Source organism: Emydura macquarii, unplaced genomic scaffold (assembly GCF_026122565.2).
Source record: "Emydura macquarii macquarii isolate MOO-44397 ecotype Brisbane River unplaced genomic scaffold, CSIRO-AGI_Emac_v2 contig_3348, whole genome shotgun sequence".
Taxonomy (NCBI): domain Eukaryota; kingdom Metazoa; phylum Chordata; order Testudines; family Chelidae; genus Emydura; species Emydura macquarii.
Genome location: NW_027133485.1, coordinates 6516925 through 6538099, shown reverse-complemented (window position 1 = coordinate 6538099; position 21175 = coordinate 6516925). Strand labels below are relative to the sequence as shown.

The following is a 21175-nucleotide window of genomic DNA, read 5'->3' as shown; positions in this document are numbered from 1 at the left end:
GGCACCATCACCACCGTTTCCCGCACTGGAGCATTGTAGAAATGACCCTCTCTCTCTAGTAGCTAAGGCCAGGTCTCAGGAAAAACCTGGCTCTGGACTACAGTAGGTGCCAGGAGGGAAAAGCTACATGACCAGGACTGAGGCTTCGAAAACAGCCGCTGCCTCAGGTATTTCTGGGAGGTTTTTTTCATGGGGTGTTAGCACATGCCGGGGAATGCTCAGAAGGGAGCAGGATTCTCAAAGATGATGAAATGGGAATGAGCATCCCCTACAGTACATCCACCAGAGTTACTGGTTTCTACACTCCTGCTGCTCAGGTATGAGAGACACGGGATACCAGAATATTCCCCAGAGGAAATCTCATGCAGAGGGAACACAGGAGCCTGGATTTTGTGACTAATACAATCAATTCCGTTCAATATCTTTAAGATGCTCAAATTTCTCTATTTGCAAACGTGTCCCCTTATAGTCCCATGAGACTGTGGCATCCACGAACATACAACTTCCAAGGAGTTGATCTGGATTTCTCCTCATGGGGGCAGAGGGGGGAAACTATCAGAAGACCCTTAAACTCTCTAGCCCCACTGCCAGAATCAAGCACGCATGTTCCATACTGAACCAGCCACAGAAAGACAGAGGGAGAGAGAGGGGACGTAAAAGGCTTTTACTTACCACACTTGCAGGGTGTGCCTTGAGCAGTTAAAGACAGAGCCTTATGGAGCAGCTGAGCCGTATCGCACACACAGTGTTAGCGTCCAGCATGCGACTGTTTTGTTTTGCAAAAAAAGAACCCCACGCACAGGTCGTCCTCTTTTCGCTTTGTGGCAGGGTTTTGTTTAAAATTCCGGCGGGTTAGTTAAACTTGTAAGCAAGGATGTCAGTTAATCTTAACAGTACTTGACATAAAACACAAACTGTACAGGGGACACATCATGCTCAATGTAGCGTGATCAGCAGTTCTGCTTTTGTTTCATCTTCCTAGTTTTATACCCTTTCACTGAGTCTCAGGTGTCTCCAGCAAGCAAATGTTAAAAATTCTTCATGTGCTCCTTTCTACAATGAAGCAACCGGACCATGAAGCGATGATAGCCTCAAAGATACTCCCTCATACAGGCCAAGTTTCCATAATAGAGGCCCTAAAGTTGCCTCTTCTAAATAGTTCTAAGCCCATCCCACTTTTGGGCTTCACAAAGGGTGCCAGTGACTCCGCTCTCCATGCTAATCTTGGTTAATCAGGAGGCTACAAATCTGGGGCCATGTCATAATCAGGAAGCAAAATACACCCCTTCCCACAAAACCGAAATGTAAAAGGAAACTGACAGTCCCGAAATATTTTCAGGCTGTATAAATAAAACACAGCGAACTGTAGGGAAGACTTTTGTATGAAAGCATTTTCCTTTCTGTGGGAGGAGCAGGGAAAGGGAACAATAAGGATCCCACATCCTTTGGACTTAGGGACCATTTTTAGCTTCTTTTCTGATAGCAATGAAGGTGGCATTAATGATGTGACAATTTAACTGGGGAGATTGCTACCTCTAAGCTGGGAGTCATTGCTGTAATATCGTCACGAGCGTTCTACTGCTAGGAAGTGTGCTAAAATGCCCTGCACGTAAAAAAAAAAAATCACTGGACAGAAACATTTGAACCATTATAGACATACTTCTTTACAAAGGTATGCCTTATTTTTATGCATACAGCACTGGAAGTGTGGGTGTTTAGATTTCCCATAAAAACCTCAATGGCCTTGCCATGTTTCTCTTAATCTGCAGGACCGGGATTTCACTCACTGACCCCGTTTCAATTTTGGCTATCACAAAATCATGTCCTGGCCAATGCTTCAAAATACAGGGAGCTAGCAAGCAAACACACGGATATATCCATTGGACACATGTATATACACTTACATACACATACAGATGTACCCAGGAATGACTGAAGACAGCTAACACCAATAACAGAGGTGATAGGAAGGAACTTCAAACCCTTCCCACCTAGCGCATGAGCGTAACATGAAACAGAGATTGATAGGAAAATTATCTGATGCAAATGGGAGATGGACGGGGTCCAGCTATTCAGTCAGTGAAGATCTCTCAGGTCAGTTGAAGGCCCATCTAGGTGATGATGATGATGGGCTGCATTCCACACAGAGAGGAACTCAATTTCCCACTATTCAAGGCAAGTCCATGTCTCACTTTATGCACAGAGGCGAGAGATGCAATCAGAACGTCCTTGCACGTCTCATCCAGGTCCCGCATGATTGTGCTCTGTCGATTTTAAAAAACTGAAAGGACACCCTATAGCCAGCCTGTCTCCTTAGTAGATCAGAAGTCCACCTCACTTCTTTCCCATTACAAGACTAAGGCCTTGTCTACAGTAGCACTTTTGCCGCTCAGGGCGGTGAAAAAAAATACTATCCCCGAACGACGTAAGTTTTGCCAGCATCAGTGCTATGTTGGTGTGAGACGCTCTCTTGCCGACAAAGCAACCGCCACCTTGTTTAGGTGGTTTTATGATGTTAGTGGGAGAGTAGATTAAGTGTAGACTAGCCCTAAGTCAACTCTGTAGCATGAGGAGCAGCCCTGATTAACAACACTGAAGAGGGGAACCATCCCTTAATAACCTGGAAGAGAATACGAAAGCCTCTTCTACTTGGCCTACGAAGACCAACTCAGCCGGGACCCCCGAGTGCAATGGATAAGACAGAATGGAAGGATGGCTGACCACGGGAGATTAATAACAAAGCAAACAGGCTGTGAATGGCTGGTGGACATGAAATACGCAACCATGCAAAGCCTTTTTTCCGCCCTGAGGAAAGGTCACTCCGATCTATGCAATGGATGTGATGGGAAAAAAGTACCTTGTGTGCCGTCTCCTGGGCCAGCTGGCTCTGAAGCTGTTGGAGCTGTTTCGTGGAGTCGCTGCAGAGCTGATGGTAAGTCTCCTTTAGGGCACTGAGTTGGGTAGAAATTTGTTCCTTCTCCTGGTCAGAAAGCCTGCAAGATGGGACAGGAAATCTCTTCATGGAGCATGAGAAAGTGACATGCAGCTCCAGGAATTTCAGATTTTCTCCTCAGGAGACAAAATGGCGCACACACAATGGACTCCCCGCTTCACTAGGCTCATGCCTCAGCTGAGGGTCAAGTGCATTGTCATGGCAGCCACACTACGCTGAGCAGAGTGATCTACCCAGGAACGAAACAAAGTGAAATGGCGGCACTCGGGAATTACCAAGTGGGGTGAAACAGTCGCAACAAAATTCATTGGTTTCACATTCCATTTCAAGGGCACAAAAAATGGTTCCATTTGGGGAAAAAAGTGAATATATGTCATTTTCCACTTAAAAAAAAAAAAAAAAAAAAAAAGGAGGGGGGGGCTATTTTCATTCACATGGTCCAATTTTCAAGCCAAAATCCACTAAATTATCAAAGTTCCAAAACTCTGCTCTGACTGAGATCAACGTGCACATTGGAACACCCAAGATTGGGATGCTCATGCTGCAGTGCAAAACCGGCCATTTTAGCCAAAGGTGAAGTTTCTCAGCTGTAAAACCGCCTGCAACAAAATCGGGAATCTTTATGGTGACCAATTTTTTGACAAAACTTGCCATTTTCCACACACCCCTAATCACTGCTTACAGCGATCACCTGGAGCTAAAGAATACCTGCCCACCAGTAGAATCCCATCAGTGCGTTACAGTAATTTAGCCACCAGAGTAAATGGAGGTTAATTTCGTTTGCATTTGCCCATCGCCTTCTCTTCTGACAAAGAGGTGTACGACCCCTCCCCACCTGCCTCTCTCTTATCCACCCCTGTTTGTACCATACTCACTTGTGGCTGTGTTTTGCAAGGAAGATCTGTGCAGTTTTGATGGCCTCTGAGACCTGCTCTTTCCTTGTAGCCAGCTCCTCATTTAGAGCCTGTTGAGAATAAGGGAAAAGTTAGATTTCAGGTGGGAAAGAAGGGAAGCAATTCCCCTGAGATGATAGCACACGCTCAGTGCTAGACAGGAGGCATCAATGCTGCCTTTCCGTCAGTGGTTTTGGAAAGTTCAGTTAGAACCAGCAGGACAATGTAGCTTTAATATGTACAACAGCAATATGAAGATGACTAGGTATAGGTGCCATGCACGTATCAGAGAGATGGAAGGACCCAGGCCTCCTGATTTACCTGCTGATCCGAGATGGATTTCTCAATGTCTCCCAGCTCTTTGCTCTTGGGTGTAATAGTCCTGACTTGTGTGCTCTGTTTCAAACCAGAGACCCAGCCCAGGAGTTCTTTCACCTTGTCCACATGCTCCTGCTTCTCTTCCTCCACTGCTTTCTATACAGGGGGGAGACAAGAACACATCCCACATTAATGCACAGGGTCCAGAATCACCGCAGCCAAAGCCCAGCACCAAGGAGGCATAGAGTTGATCGGTAGAAGGAATGTCATATGCTCTAACCAGGAAATAGGAAATGGCAAAGGGGGCTGAAGCAGAGGAAGAGTCACTGGCAGAAGCTGATGTCTGGGCCTGGGAGTTCTGAACCTGCTAATTATGAATTCCGGGCTATAAAATATCCTTACTTCCTCTTCCTCCAGCCGCCGGAGAGCGTCACTGATGTACTTCACGTGCTGTGTCGTTAACGTTACCAATGCTGTGTAGCGAGTCCGTAAATCCATGAACTAAAACAAAACACACACACCACACATCAGTCGGAACTCTGGCTCACACAACCACAGTGCTTCACAGCGTGAGATATGGATACAGCACCTCTCATTCAGAAAGGTCCCCACGCACGTCACAGACGAGATACATTACAGCACCACTGAAATGCAGCAACTCTGGTCACCTAACGCACGGCATGCTGCACAAGAGTGGGAGGGAGGGGAAGTTTTGGTCGAGGACACTGGGGCAAACCTTCTACTCTTAGTAAAAGACCATGGGATCTTTAAAATCCACATGGAGCAGACAGGACCTTGGTTAATAAAGGTCTCATCCAAAAGATCCACACACAGTGTTCTGCATGGTACTCTGTTTATTTACCTTGGAAGGATGAAGGGTAGAGTCGACCCTGTTGGGATTTGAACCTGTGGTTCCAAGGAGTCTAGGTATTTCATACCTGATGCTTAGAGCACTAAGCCATCCTCTCTGGCTAATAAAAAAAACAGTGAGGGTGGAAACTTTTATATAAGAGTTCAGCAGAAAGGAGCGATTTTCACAGACGGGCCACTCGTCTGTCTGCTAGGAGCAGAGGAACCTCTCCCCACTCCTCTTCCATGCAAGGCAGGCAGGCAGGCAGGCTGCTTACCTCTTGAGTGATAGCATCCGAGGAGGAAGGCATGCGCCTGCGTTTCATGGGAGATTTCTGCTGCGATTCCACAAACGCCCGGTAGGTCATGAGTTGCAACTCATAGTCCTGGCAAAAAAAAAAGGGGGGTTGGGGGGAGAGGATTTTTAATGGTTATTTATTTATTCTAAGATCAGCATTTTCAGGTCTCTAGGCAGCTAATTCCCACACAGAGCCAGAATAACCAATGTCAACAGTAGAGGAGTTTTGCCTCCCTCCTGGCTTAAGAGGATGGAAGATGCATGCAATGGCTCTGCAGTTGCCACCAAGCCCAGTGTGTTCGCCTCAGATTTAAAAGAAACAGATCATTACCTTGACAGCAGCCGAGTACTGCTGTGAGAATTTCTGACACTGGTCCAGTTTGGCTTGATTTCTGTCGATTACCACAACCAAAGCCTTTGACAAAACATAAAAAAGTTATCCAAATAATTGTTGCAGGTCAAGATTTTTTTCTCCCCTGCCTTTTTAATGATATTTTACTTTTATTTCCTCTTTGATTCATAACTCCATCACTTTCCTATTGCACTTGTTCTAAATTGCCAGGTTATGTTCCTGCAGCAGATTTCTCTATAGTCCTCAAGCAACAGAACAGGTGACATTCCTGTCCTTCCATCCGCCCATAAATTCAAGAGACACTGTGCAAGGTTTGTGATCCTCTAAAGCTGAACTCCTGTATACTATAGGCCATAGAACGTCACTAAAACAAAACCTAGAGCAGATATTTTAGAAAAACATCCAGTCTTGATCTCAAACTTGTCAGTGATGGAAAATCCACCATGACCCTTGGTCAAGTGTTTCAATAGTTAATTATTCTCACTGCTAAAAATTTACATCTTATTTACATCCAGTCTGAATTTGTCTAATTTCAACTTCCACCCATAGGCTCATGGTAGGCCTTCTTCTGGTAGACGGAAGAGGCCATTGGTTTCCCATGTAGATAGCTACAGACCAGTGGTTCTCAACCTGTGGCCCGATCATCACACAGTTGTGGCCCAGGTAACATCCCCAAGGGCCATACAGGTAGTATATATATTGTGTGGATGTGGCCCACATAACATGCAACCTACAATGGTAAATAGGTTGAGAAGCACTGCTATAGACTGTAATCAAGTCACTCCTTAACCTTCTCCTTGTTGAGCTAAATAGATGGACCTCTTTGAGTCTATTACCAGAAGGCAGTTTTTCTAATCCTTTAATCATGCTTGTGGCTCTTTTCTGAACCTTCTCCAATTTATCAACATCCTTCTTGAATTGTGGGCACCAAAACTGGACACTGTATTCCAGCAGCAGTCGCACCAGTGCCAAATATAGAGGTAAAAACACCTCTCTGCGCCTACTCAAGATTTCCCTGTTTATGCATCCCAGGATCACATTCACTCTTTTGGCCACAGCATCACATTGGGAGCTCATGCTCTGCTGATTATCCACCAGGACCCCCAAATCTTTCTCAGAGTCCCTGCTTCCAAGGATAGAGTCTCCTGTTCTGTAAGTATGGCCTGCGTTCCTTGTTCCTAGATGTATCCATTTACATTTAGCTCTCTCAAAACACATAGTGTTTACTTGCACCGTGACCCAGATCGTTTTGAATCAGTGACCAGTCTTCTTCACAATTTACCACTCCCCTAATGTTTGTATCATCTGTAAACTTTAGCAGTGATAAATCTCTATAACCCGTACAAGCCCTCCTGACACTTAAAGATTCTTCGGTATGATGAAGTGGCTTATGTTTTTCTTAAATAGCCACTTTAATTTCAGCTCCATTCAGTATGCACAACGGAAGACATCGGTGTTTGTCAAACAGAAACACAAACTCAATAAGGGGAAACATTTTCCTCTCTCTAAAGTCCATTAAGAGTATTTATTTACTGCTCATGAAAGGAGCTGGACCGAGACTCGTGGAGACACTCAACTTATCTACATAACAGGCTCTGTTCATTCAGTCCCTAAAAGAACAAAGATTTTAACAACCCTATTCCAGTGAGAAGAGTGGCATTTGCTCTCTTACCGTCTGCTGGCTCAGCTGTTCTGAGAGCACCCTGCTGTCCTCTGCTTGCCCAGGTTTCATCAATTCCTGCTGGGCCGTGGTCTCCTCAATCCACTGGATCAGCTCTCCGTGACACTCGCGGTACTCCCTCAGCACCTCCTGGATACTCTCCAGTTCTGAACAGCTAAAAGGACCAATGCAAAAAGGAAACTCAAATCGTTGTGTCAAAACGATTGTTCAGATCCGGCCACGTGCAGAGAAACCTCTAAATCCAAAGCTTCCCTGGGGATATTTATAGAAGCCACAGGTTCAGCTCTGCAGGAAAGGAAGCATGAAGGGTGTTTCCAGCCATGCTATGGTTGGGTAAGGGTGGCCATGCCTCCAACCAGTAATGCTCCAGCAGCTAAAAGGTTCTGAAAGGAGTCCCACAGGATCAGCCCTGAAAAGGTTAACAGGTGCTAAAACAGGGAAAGGGAGTGAAGGATTCAAAAGACAGAGTTGGAGGAATGGACGAAAGGAAGAGAATAAAGTCGTACCTTTCCCTCAGAAGGGAATAGTTCCTATATTCAATGGGGGCATGTGTCACCCTGGCTGCTAGCAGAAGACACAACTGGGAAAATACCATTGCTAATTCCAAGTCTGCCATAAGCTTCCGCCAGAGGCCCCGAGAGCAAAGCAGCAAGAAGAAGAAAGGGCCGTCTCACCGGGTTTCAATCTGAGCGCCAGCTCTCTGCCAGCGATCCCACAGCTGGGCTGCTTTCTCCTGGTACCGCTCTAGGTCCGTGCTGCGCTCTTGCTTCAGACGATACAGCTGCTCTCCCGTGACTTTAGCCTTTGCTACATCCTCTTCCAACGTAGAGAACACAGAGTTCTTGCTCTTCACATCGCTCAGCCATTTCTTTAACAAACAACAAGGCAGCTAAGTTCATGTTACTGAAACCAGAAAAGCTTAGCTCAAGTTGCTGTTGTGTATGTATAACATGGACTTTTCCAATCAAACATAACCATCTAAAAGCACAGAACAGTTCAGACAGGACTGATAAAGATCTAGCCATGAGTCACGTTGCCCTGTGGAGTTTAGGAGCAACGGGACTGTCATCTCCATAATATCCACCTTCTGGTTGAATCTAGGACCAGGAGGGCAAAACATAGGAATCAGTAGCCCAGCTCAGAGCAAGTCACGATGGTGCATTCAGCATCGCAGATTACGCACACTGCGGCTGCCAAGTGCAATCAGCACCAGCCATGCCAAAAAACAGAAGCAGCATTGCCTGCCAAGGCAGCTGTTCTACCTACAGTTCACAAAGGATCATGTCGACTCAATTAAAGCCTCAGTAACTAACCAGCGAGCAGGGGGGATGGACCAAAATGCAAATTCAGTAAGGAAAGGGGGAGAATCCAGTTCAATGAACACCAGAGCTCAAGATTGGAGTGATACTAGTTTCTAGTGGATGCTATTGGAAGCATGTTACCAACCTGTAATGTAGACCTGTGAGATTGAATAGCTGTTAGATCAGCAGCGACAGCCTCCTCTTGGCTCAGTTTAATTTCATATCCTTTGACCAGGGACTCTGCTCCTTGGGCACTACGAACAATAACGTCCACCGTCTTTAACCTAAAGACAAGAAGGAAACGTGACGTCTCGAACTGAGAAGGATATTCTGCATTGTAAAGTCATTTGGATCATAAGCAGCAGAGAGGAACAGAACAGCTCACTCTGGATCACACCCAACATTCACATTTCGGTAGTAGGAAGAAAGGGCCATAATGGAATCTAGATTCTCTATGGGAAAACCAGTGAACGCAAGCCCCTGGAATTCTTAAACACCTCCAACAAAAACTGCAGGGGTAAAGCAGAACTGCACACAGAAGCAGCTTCATCTAATGGTCTGAGTTTAGAATGAGTTTAACCCTTGTTCTAATAGCAACTCCAAGAAGTCACTTCATCTCAGTGTTCCCATCTCCAAACTGGGAATAATTCGTTACTTTCGTACAACATTCTGAAAGGGAAAAATGCTATATAAACGCTACACTGAATATGTTCCATACTTAATACTTAGTGCTTACCTCTCTCATGGGGCTATTGCGAGAATTAGTGCCTGCGAAGTACAAGTGTTGTAAGGATAATGCTGGCAAGCAGCTCACAAATACCAGCTCTAAGGACCACCATCAAAGCCAAGCCCGGTTCTGAGCAACCTCAGGGTTCCCAGTACATATTGTCTGGCCTTCAGTTAATAAGCCTCCGTTACTAGAGAATCAGTTTTGTTGGTGTTTTGGGAGGTGCCTTATTACAGTTTTCACTGTGTATCTTAGAACAAAAAATGCTGCCTTGGCTGCATCGTGTTGGGGTCTACAATGAGCCATCCTTCCCCATTCTTTGCCGGCCAATATTGTTTCACGGTTTCTTGGACTCCCCCATCTGCCTGTCTGAATCCAGCTGTTGTCTCTTGTTTTATACTGAGATTGTAAACTCTTTGGGATTGGGACCATTTTTTTTTAATCTGCACAGAGCCTCACACAAGGGTGTCCTGGTACATGCCTATGGCTACTAGGTGCTACTGCAATGCAAATAATCTCCATTTCTTAGGCAGGGACTCCCTTGTCAACTGCCTGCTTTTGTCAACTCTTGATTGTGTTGATGAGAGTTAGGCTGTAATAAGTAGCAAGTCATAATAGCAAGAGGTGTTGTGTACATTTCCCCAACCCAGCTCTGCCAATGCATCTCAACCCTGACCTGCAGCGGCCCTGGGTATCCCAACCCAGTCCTGCAGCTGCTTCCTCCCTCCCACACGATACCCCGAGCACCGCAACACCTCAGCACAGATTGTTAATCGTGGTACATTTTGCCAGACTGATGGTTTAGAAGAATATGAACCAAACTCAACTTGAGCCATGTCCCAGCTGAACGCTGTATTTGAAAGCCAGATGTCTGGAAGTAAAAGCATTGTGTCACTTCAACACTAATGCTCCGATCTTCAGGAGTACCATTCCCTGGCACGCCTGGCAGCTCCTGAATTTACAGCCTCTACTAGATATTCTTAAGCCCCCATAAGAAGCACGAGAGCAACTCCCACCCTCCCCCAGTTTTAGAGAGGGTGACCATACAGTATAGCTAATTTTGCCCATCTAGAATTCTCTCTCAACTCCAGAAAATAGGCATGTGCTGACTCACTTGTCCAGGTAGATGGAAGACAGTCCATAGACCTGCTCCATCTTCTCCACCAGTAGATTGAGCTCGGAACGCAGGTGCGTGGCACTGGTCCCTGTTGGAGACTTGTGTAGGAAGCCGTCACATCTCTCAGATACGTGCTGCAAGTCAGACTTCAGCTGCCGTAAATTCTCCTGCGTTCGCTGTGGGAAGGCACAGAATTAACATCAGGATATAGTGCAGACAGGCTGAGAAAATCAGGGACTACACTGGGCACCAATGGAAGCAGAAGTGAACAAGATAAGACATAAGGAGCTCAGTGTGTCAGACATTTCCAGTTTAAAACTCTATTTAGCAGAATCATTTCAGGACTGAACGGGCTTGTAAATTCTGTAGATTCCACCATTTTCTTCATTCATTCCCATTATCAGATTGCGATGCTGTTCGTCTCAGTGGGTGCAAAGGCCGCCTGCATTCAGTGCTTAGGGAGCTGTTATAACTTTTTCTCCAGATTTAAAGAAGGAATACTTTATGCAATGGAAGTTTGCCCAGCCTGCCTCTGCAAAAGGCAAGACGTGCTAATCTTGGCACATAAAAAGGAGAGAGATCTCTGCAGATTTCTTCCTGTGGGTTCTTATTTCTCCTCAAGTGGCTGCTCAATGTGTTGAGGGATGAGCCCAAGTTATATGCCAATAGACATTTTCCCCTTGGGTATCTGAAGCAAGGAGAAATCATGGGGTGGGTATAAGTGGAAAATGCAAAAAAAGCGGCGAGGCAAGAGAACAGAAATACTTCCATTGTCTTTCTGACCTAAGAGTAAAGTGCTCCATCGCCCAGAGATATAAGATTGCTTTGTGAAGCTGATGAAGATGAGAGGGGAGTACCCTATATAAAATGTATGCCATGGTTATCAATGCCCTGTTATGCAGCACTCCTAAGACCAACAGCGGGTTCCCTCAAACACCACCTTCCTCCACGCTGCCGATATTCTGAGGGGATGTACTGACCTCCTGCTCTGCAATGCGGACGGTGTTTTCCTGGATGGTATCGCCATCTGTTCTGGTGCTGCTTGAGGACTGGATTCGCCCCACTAGTCTCTGTTCAAACTCCTCCAGGCGCAGAGAGATGTTCTTAAGCTCAGACAGATATGTCCTGGCAACAGTCTCATCTTTGTCTTCTGTTAAGACACAAACACACAAAAAAACCCCAGCTAGAATCAGACTCTATTAGGAACCATCGCCCCACGTGGCAGCACTCTTTTGCCAAGAGAGAAGCAAACACAGAGGTCTCTCCTCAGATGAAAACCAATTTTGCCCAAGGCCTGTCCCAGGTGGGGCAAGAGCTGTGAGGACCCAACATTTAACCCATGGCGGCAAAGGAAGGGCCCTGCTACCCAGACCTACTTTGCACCGTTTGCCAGCACTGTTTCTCCCCAACAAAGGCGGCACGTTGGAATGAAGAGCAGGGAAGAGAACAGCCATTTGCAAAGTTAACACTAACACACACTTGTTAGCACCCGTAAATCAATCCTCTCTATCAGCCCCCACAGCTCCAGGTCAGCCTCGCATCCCTTCCAGCTCACCATTCTCCATGGACTCCAGAAGCTGTTGGAAATGCTCCTTACTGGACTTCACTTCTTCCTCCAAGCGCAGCCGATCGGCCCCAGTGAAGAGCTTGGAGTCCCGGCTGTCCTGGAGGAAGTCCTCATAGTGCGCCTGGAGACTCTTCATGGCTTGCTGGCACTCTCCTTGGGCCAGAGATCTTAGCTGTGGATGGAATCCCAGAGACTCTAACGATAAGGAACCACGTCCTACCTACCTCGCACCGAACTGCCCTGACAAAGCGACAAGTTACTGTGCATTAACCCAGAGGCTTCTCCCATTTCTGAGGCCAGGTCTACACTTATCTTGAAATGCAGCAGCAGGCGACAGGAGTTACGCAAGCGATGTAGAGTAGCGTGCGTAACTCCCGTCGGCTTCGTAACTCCTCTGCCACGCGGCGTCTTCACTGCGCTGCGCCGACGGGAAATGCGTTCCCACCAACGCAGCGCTACGCCACTTGAGGGGGCGGTTTTAATGCGTCGACTTCCGAATCGATCGAGCGGGTCTGCACTGACGGCTCGATTGATCTGGATCGATCAATCTGACAGCGGCGAATGAAGACATCCCCTCACAGCAGTCAGTGTTAATTCACATGCTCCTTTTCTGGGATCTTTTCAAGGATTACAACCACTGCCAGGCTGCCCACAGAGTCACATGCTAGTGAGTCTCTCCTTGGACAGGATGGTTCTTTTGGTCTCGCTATTCTGCAGCGTTGCCTTTAGGGTTATTGCCTTGCTCGGGTTTTTATCTCCCCCCTACTTCCATAATCTTTATTGCCTGAACAGAGCTAGCCGACGGCTGCAAGGAAAGGCATTATGAGGAGTTTACCCTCCTTGGATCTTTCTTCCCTTTCTCATTTCTCTCCCCTCCAGCTCTGTTCACTCCTAAGTAAAAAGGAGCATTAATCCAAACATCTGATCCCAGTCACTAGAAGATTGCACCTTTGTATCTTTGCATTGAAACCCCCCCAAAGCTCAGACTCTTTCACACTACGCCCACTAGGCTGATCCCTCAGTTTCCCTAACCCTTCACCCTTGAATCATCTCTCACCATTTCCCATGTATTCCCTACCCACACAAGGAAGCCTTGGCATCATTTCCAACTCCAACCAAGAACCTGGGACTACTCTTCATGCCAGAACAAGTTAGTTTTTCTACACTGCTGGAGAAGACCAGTCTACACAGACAAGTGGATTTGTTGGGAAGCGGGGTAAAGTACCTTCTCCATATTCCAGCCTTGCACCAGGGCAATGTCCTTCCGCAGGTAGTTCCAGGAGATCAGGCTCTTTGTGTTCACGTGGAGCTGGTGCCAGAGGGCCATCACCTTCTGGTACAGCTGTTCCACCCTAGGACAGGACAGAGCGGTTCTGTCACCACCTGCACCCCCCAGCAGTCTCAGTTACAGCACTGAGTCAGGCAAATGCTTATTCAAATTCAGCCTTTAACGGTCAGCTAATTAAGACAACAATCCAAGGTCACGTCTACCCGAGCAGAGCCAGCAATAAGGCTTGCAGAATACCCTGTGCAGAGTCAACTGGGATCCTTATATCCCTCTCATTCACATGCATTACATTCCCACTGGGGAATTTCTCCTCCTGTGTGCTGCCATCTCTAACCGTCCGGAAATATTACATCAGATGTTCTAGTTAACAGCCTCCTCTTCCCCACAGGCCAGCCACACCCAGGAGACCCCTGACCCCTCTCCAGGCATCCCAGGACATTAGTACAGACAGAATGGGCCCTTAGGTTTTTCCCCCATTCCCATTAATTCCATTGTTTGTGAAGTTACCAGGCTGGAAGCATAAAAAACACCTCCTCGTTAGCCACTGAAGACGTAGAGCAAGGGAAACCACCTTGCCCATATGCCTCACCCCTCCCTGGAGACCTGATGGCAGTTCAGTTTCCAGACCCACTTAGACCTTGTCTACACTGGTGTGGACAGCATTGGTGCAAACCCCTTGTGTGGAAATGCTGCACCATGACTTCGATTGTTTGAAGCCAAGATAAGCAGCACAAGCCATGATTTACAGTGGTGAAGGCACGTCTAACGGCAGCGACTTGCACTAGTGCAAAAAGTTAGACAGTCTAGACAAAGCACCCGTGGTCTCCCTGTTGATATTGTCACAAGGGAGTCACAATCACAGCAGCAGTTTTTGTGATGTTGGTCCACTGAGAATTGAAACCACTAACAGAACAGCCATCGGCTTCAGTACGTTTGGGTACAGCTCCCCGAGCTGCTCCTTTCCAGGTCATGACCACAAGGCTCCATACCCCCACCAATCCCCTGAACCTGCCCCATCACCTGCAACTGAGCCCCACCGCATTAACGAGCCAGTCACCTATTACAACTAACATTAACAACATGAAGCCCCAACTCCCAGCCGGGACGAGCAGTTAAACATTTTCCCAAGCAAAACAGATTTGGATGGTCTAAGCATAAATAACCCATACGTAACATAACAAACACTGGAGGCATCTCTTGGTCACTCCAGCTTTGGAATTCCAACCCGCAGTGAACTGCAAGGCTTGGTTACCTGTTAGCAATGTCAATTGCCTCTTTGTTAGGAGGGGGGATCAGGAAGCACACAGATGGTACCATGGCCTCATTGCCTGTGGGGCTGATCACCTTCCACTTGGTCCTCTGGGAATTATCTTCCAGCACACACTCATCATTCTTACAGATGGTGATCTAGGTAGGCAACAAAAATAAGATTGCAATCCAACACTTGACTCACCAGTGCCTCCTGTTTTGGCCAGATCCCTTTCTGGGAGATACCTGAGGAAAGGAGGCTTTCTGCCAACTCGCTTTACAATTGAGCAAAAGGGAAGTAAATCGCGAAGCACCTCAGAAAGCAGTCTGGAGAGGAAGGGAGGAGAAATTCAGTGGATCTAGGATGTTACCCAGGCAAATCTTTGGCTAGAAGGCCTCAAACTCACCCTCCTATGGGAATGGAACCTTTGCTACTGCTCAGAGAAGAATCAGGACCATTGGAGAAGCTCTTTCAGAAGAGGCGATTGCTCCATCCATCTCCTGATACATCCCCTCCTTACCTCGCTGCTGTTTCTTACCATCAAGTACCATAGAATTGGTCCAGTTCCCCCAACCCTCTGCACAAAACTTGATTCTCCTCCTCCCTTCTCTCCAAAGTCCACAGGCTCCCTCCCGTCAGCTCACCTCGATCTGGCGATAGTCACAAATAGCCTTGACGGAGATTGTGCTCTTCAGGACATGGTCCGGATTTCTTGGCTTTAGCTGAACAATGGTTTTTGACCGTCCAACCAAGCTGGCGACGGAGCTCTTCGACTGAATAAGCTGCTCCTTTTCATCCTGGTGAGAGTAAAAGCAAAGCACTGCTGGTGCAGGTGGCAAAAGAGAACCAGTAAATCCCTTAGTGTTGTTCCAACATCCCTCTTCCCCCTGAAAGATGTGGGTCTTCCAGGTCTAGGCTGGACTCTCAAGGGCTGAATGGATAAAAGAGAATCCTTTTCACCCCAGCTGTGGGGGAACACACACCCAATCAGGGCTGGAACCTTTCCTTGAATTTTTGTGCCATTCCAGACAACTCACTTGCTTCTCCCACCCCACTAAGCCACATGCAGAGCGTTAATTTCTTTTGCTGCTAGAGACAAGAAAATAACAGTCTTCTAAAAAATTCAAATCACAGTTTGTATAAAACAGTGACCAGCAGGATATGTCCTCCCTGAGGAGGGATTTTCTTTTTTTTTTTTTTGTTTCTTTAGGAAGGCTGTAGAAACCTGCTCCATTCCTCGTTTTTATAAAGCAAGGAATGAAGGCATCTTTAAAAACAACATTCAGGATGTAGGTGCAATGAGTTAAGCAGATAAAACATCCTAGAGAAACGGCTCAGAAACATATCTTCACCTAAGAGACTTCCTTCCACTAGTGGTTAGTGGTGAAGTGATCATAGTTATTAGATATTTTGATAGAAATTTGCCAGCGGGAGTAAGAGATATTGCATCATTGGTTTCTATCAGTCACTGCTGGTTTGATGCTCTGAGACTGCAGTGTTTTACCATTTTCAGAGCATCCTCAGAACAATCTACAGCCATTCCAACATAGAAGTGTGGGTATCATTACATAAATCACAGCCTGAATAATTTATTATGGTTCAGCCCACTTTGACTTATGAATTTAAAAAACAAAACCAACAGAGAACTTAACACTCGTGCTTTTCACTCTCAGCCCATTACAAGGTCAATTAGTGCACTAGGAAGGGTGAATGGTCTCAGTTTTTTAATGGTAAAGAAAAGAATAAGTGCTTAAATAAACTACCTGTGCCTGTCCCAGGGAGCATGATTGGAAGAAATACAACTTTAACGCGTTAGTTACGAAAGAATAATTAATAGCATATGTCAGCAAGACAGCTGGACTGTACCATTCCTGAGACTGTGGCTACTCTTCTAAACAAGGAGTGAATCACTCCCATACCACGGTCCTAGTGTTCCAGCATCTGAGTACTTGTGGATACGGCTCTAAGAACCTGCAGCCACTACTGCTGCTTCATGTGCTGATGACCTCATAGCATAGGCTCTGAATCAGACCTGGATTACACAGAGTCTGATAATCTGACACTGGAAGGAGGGAATGTGTCACATGGACCCTTGAGAAGGGAGAACAAGTCCAGAGGATTTACCCTGCATAACAGCAGCACCCGGGGTTTTGCTGCAGAACCTCTGGGGCCAAAAGAACTCCATACGAAACACTTCGGGAGATTGCATGTGGCAACTGGATTTCATGCACCTGAGTTTGTTAATCTCCACTAACAGGTTAGTACTTAATCTGTCCATCTGAAGTACTGAATGAGTGTATAAATGTTAAGTAGCATCTGGCTGCTAATCTTTATCAGAGGATTCACAGTAAAACACTAAGGTAAATCCACATCCATCCTTAGAGATGCAAATTCAGTAGCTGGTTGATGCTCCACGCCTTGTTTCTCTTATTCTGCCAGTTTGCAGTGCACTGACTGGTTATAAAGTTCTTGCATTGTTTGGACTGTTCTTTATTATTCCAGTTGCTTTGGGTCATGTGGTCTAAAGACTAACCTGCCTACCTTCAGCCTGCTGCTGCTGTCTTGATTCCTGAATATAGACATACACAATTCTCCATACGCTCATTGCTTTGATTTTATCATTAGCCACCTTGTAGAAGTGGCATGACAAATTAATGACAGCTTTAATTTGGATTATGAGTGGGCATTTCCCTCCATCCTATCCTCCTTGTAAAAGAGCACCAGCTAAACAGCCAATTGGATGCAGCCTCCAGCTGCATTTGACCAGATCAGAGTAACCATCTCAGACAACAAAACTCACCCATCACCGTATTTCTATGCACAGATACTGTGGTAAATAGTGATGGTGGAGAATCAACTCTGGACTTTTATTTCCCTGTGGTATAAAAAGTCTCTAGTCAGCCTTTTTTGCACAGCTGGCACCTCTTCCCTTTAGCAAGGGTGCAAGGATACAGAGAAAGCCTTGTGCAGAAGCACATCATCTACAAGAGTCCTTTACTGCAGCCTCTAATCTTCCATTGCAGCAATTCAATTAAGATCAGATCAGTGCAGACAGTGTTAAATCAACAGTAAGTGGCACAAAGAAGGTCACGCAGCCTGCACTCCCACATCCACACCCAATCAAAATGCAAAGACTGGCCTGAGACGGGATAGGCAAAGAACAGCAAACATAACGGCACTGTTGCAGGAACAAACAAATATCCCCATTTTCCCGTGTAAAGCAAAAGCCAGCAAGCAGTGCAGCTCCACGGCGTCGTTTGCATATTGCACTGAGAGCCCATGAGAGAGCCCACTAAGAACACCCACCATGGAATCCTGGAGCAGGTCTTCCAGTCGGGTCAGGCTGGTGTTCTGGTCACAGGAATATTTCCTTTTGATTGAGTCCTGGAGATTCCGCAGGTACGTTTCTGACTCTCGGGCGTCGCTGAAGAACTGCAAAGCCAAAAAGCATTACCTGAAAGCCGGGCCATACAACACACCAAGGCTATTCATTAGCAATATGCCAGGCTGAAAGGAACCAACCAAAAACCACGAGGCAAGTTTCTCTCCACCTTGGTGCTGCTGGAGCTGTAAGCACTCACACAGACATGGCCTGGGCTACCACGAGAAATCAGATCCCACCATATAAAATGTACAAGAGCCCAGGGGATCAGGCAAAAGGGACGATAACAAATGGAAAAAGCTTCAGAAGTTCTTCATTTAAAGCTGTGTTCAGGATAAAGTAGATACTGCCCTGTGAAAGGATAAGCGCCTTGTGTGGTTCAGACATCAGGGTCAGTTGATGCTATACCATAACCACCATGCACAACCCAATCTGGGTCTCTGAACCACAGATCTGGGACAGAAACGCAGGCCTGTCCCTCCTCACTATACCTGGAAATAAGCAGCATTCTCCTTCACATGCAGTTCTACACACAAACAGAGCTGTTTGATCCACTGCCATTGGGACTGGACAGCTGCACTATATGCCTGGAAAATACACACACACAAAGAAAACCCCGCGTTACAACAACAAACGAACAAGGTGCGTCTGTCAAGGAAGGGGCTTGAGTCAGTGCTCAGCTAGTTCACTCCACTGGCTTACAGTGTTCACAAAAGCAGGAAGGATTTGGCTGTAAGGAGATGTGATAGGAAGTGCACTGGAATAGAGGCGGAAGGAAATAAATTAAAGAAAAGAGGCACTTAAAATCGCTCTGGCAGAATAGCCTCTGCAGGGGATACGTTCCCCTTCCCTCCGTTCCATGGAATTGGTGGATGGTGCTTGTCAGTAAATCAAAACTGTGCCCTAATAACCTTTGCGCCACAGAAATGTTTTCTCCATCTGTCTCTTGTAACCAAAGTGAGCTCAGGGCCACTGTGTCTCTTAGCTTATCACAGGACCTTGGGCATGGGCCCTAGACACACCAACATTTATCTTTATTATCTTGGGAAGGGTACTGGGTAGAAATGGCCTCAAGTCTCTCCTTGGTCTTCATGTACACAGCTAACAGGCACCCCTTATCACAATGGAATTTACCTTCCTTGCACAACAAATCCGTTTACGACTACTTGGAGTGGATAAGAGCGGTTTGGGGTGGAAGTGGATGTGTGGTGTGTCTATAGCCCTGTCTCCCGATGACACTTCTTCATAAGGGGCTAAGTGGGCGAGACTCATACGGCTTAGTATGAAACTCCTCAGCATATACGTCCTTCTGTTACCTCTACAGTCTGTTTGGCCGGATGATTCTCCAGTGACAGCAGCTCCGCTGTATCTTGTAGAGACCGGAACACGTCCTGTTTCTCATCTAATTCCATTGTCAGCTCCTGAGTAGCAGACACAAGCCAATGCAAATCAAAATCAACCTTACGTTTCTGTGGTATCCCTACCCCAGTTATTATGTACCCAGTCCAGACTGAAGACGAGCAGGGCTGTGGGGCAGAGATAAAGCTGGTGTGGGAAACGCCACTGAGCATTGCTTCACTTCCTAGCATGTAGGTTTTGAATGATAACACCTGATTAATATGGTCTTAAAAGGTAACGTGTCCTCAACCTAAACCAAGAATTTTTGCCTTGCAATTTCCTTAATTCTGAATGGATATAAATAGAGAGAAAACATTGTTCAGAAAGTTACCATTCAAAACCTAAATGCTAGGAACGGAGGGAATTTGCAGTGAAGTTTCCAACACCAGCTTTAACCCTGCCACACAACAGAATATGCTCACAAAACTGAAAACCTGCTTAGCAGATTTTGCTTTTCACTCTGCATGCTACTCAAGCGGTATCTCATCAGCGGGATCATGATTGCAGCAGGCTGAGCTGTAGGAGCCCCAAATCCTGGGAAGCCTTTTCCTGGGAGCTGTTTGGAGGCTTCATAGCAATTTAAAAGCAATACCAGTGTAATCAGTGGAGCTTGTAACAAGGCAGCCCTGTTCAGATGGATGCCATGGGCCTACACTCTACTCACGGAGAAGTAATTCCTTTTGGCTGCAATGTTGGGGTTGTTGTCACTCCAGTCATACGCCAGCTCCTCTTCTTCCTTTTCGTTCAGCCAGATTAACTCAGCAGTGGCTCGGGACACAAACCCGTGTAGGCTTTGGAGATGGCGCAATCGGAAGCTTGATGTTTCCTGCATACAATGAAATAACCCACCCCTTTCGTGAGCTATAAATGGATGCTTCCCAGACTCTTCTCTCTTTCAGTGCCCCTGGGGCTGGGGGGGGGGAGTGAGGACATATAGTTACTATGAAAATGTCTGAAAAGTGTGGAAGTGAAAACCACCACCCACTTATTGGATGACTGCAGCTGTGATGAGTTGCTGCAAACTGGGAAACATTTCTCCTGCCATGCAGGCAAGCGGATAAGGACACTGAGAACAGCTTAGAAAATTCGGACCCTTTGCCTTGTGGACTCAAGGTTACAGGCTGAGTAAAGCCAGGGCTGCTGTGGCATACATTCCAACCTTGTCAAAATAACCTGGTTCGTCATAAACAGGTATCCTCTGAATTCCGAGGAACACACTAATACGCCTGCTCATCTCTCAAAGATTGTTACCCCATCCTCACCACCAGCCGAGTATGGACCCTGCATTCTGCATCCTGTGCCAGGGGAATATGGCGCTGGGTGGAGGGGCTGGATTCCCAGGCAGCAGAGAAAGCCAGGGACGCAGATAATGCCTACTCACCATCAGCTTGCAGTACTGGGTCTCCAGCTTGCCGAGAGTTTCCGTGTAGCTAGTGTGGAAATTCTGAGACATTTTACCCTGAAGAATGAAAAATGGTTCACGTTGCCAAGCGTAGAGCGTCAGTTTCAGAGCAAGACACCCCACACCCAACACAAGCCACTTCCCCTGAGCAGCAAGAACCGGAAGCAAGAATGCTAGCTGTAGTGAGTGGTCTCCTCTCTGGGTGGGAGTGGAGTGGAAAGCAGGCGATGGAGAGAAAGAACCTCCCGCATTAGTGAAGTGATCGGGCTCCAAGAGAAAATAAAAAGAACAATTTAGAAGAAATTGGGCTTAAGATGACAAATCAATGGGGACCAGCTCTTAAGACTCTTTGGTTTGAGCTTTACCTGCAGAGTAAGCTAACGGCGATGCATTAAAATCC

At 46.5% G+C, this 21175-nt stretch overlaps 1 protein-coding gene across 16 annotated transcripts in view; it reads right to left on the bottom strand.

The window, feature by feature from the left end:
* Nucleotides 1-21175, bottom strand: part of MACF1 (microtubule actin crosslinking factor 1) — a 222084-nt gene that overhangs the window by 104697 nt on the left and 96212 nt on the right. For all 16 annotated transcript variants that reach the window (XM_067533972.1, XM_067533965.1, XM_067533971.1 and 13 more), the window contains 20 exons: nucleotides 20755-20832; nucleotides 20038-20199; nucleotides 19292-19396; nucleotides 18467-18562; nucleotides 17900-18025; nucleotides 15238-15390; nucleotides 14597-14751; nucleotides 13282-13408; nucleotides 12045-12228; nucleotides 11470-11639; nucleotides 10487-10665; nucleotides 8791-8929; nucleotides 8019-8212; nucleotides 7336-7498; nucleotides 5643-5726; nucleotides 5292-5399; nucleotides 4567-4665; nucleotides 4168-4320; nucleotides 3829-3917; nucleotides 2858-2993 (listed from right to left, as the gene is read on the bottom strand). In XM_067533972.1, coding sequence (XP_067390073.1) covers nucleotides 2858-2993; nucleotides 3829-3917; nucleotides 4168-4320; nucleotides 4567-4665; nucleotides 5292-5399; nucleotides 5643-5726; nucleotides 7336-7498; nucleotides 8019-8212; nucleotides 8791-8929; nucleotides 10487-10665; nucleotides 11470-11639; nucleotides 12045-12228; nucleotides 13282-13408; nucleotides 14597-14751; nucleotides 15238-15390; nucleotides 17900-18025; nucleotides 18467-18562; nucleotides 19292-19396; nucleotides 20038-20199; nucleotides 20755-20832 — 2700 coding nt within the window. The remainder of the gene's footprint in view (nucleotides 1-2857; nucleotides 2994-3828; nucleotides 3918-4167; nucleotides 4321-4566; nucleotides 4666-5291; nucleotides 5400-5642; nucleotides 5727-7335; nucleotides 7499-8018; nucleotides 8213-8790; nucleotides 8930-10486; nucleotides 10666-11469; nucleotides 11640-12044; nucleotides 12229-13281; nucleotides 13409-14596; nucleotides 14752-15237; nucleotides 15391-17899; nucleotides 18026-18466; nucleotides 18563-19291; nucleotides 19397-20037; nucleotides 20200-20754; nucleotides 20833-21175) is intronic.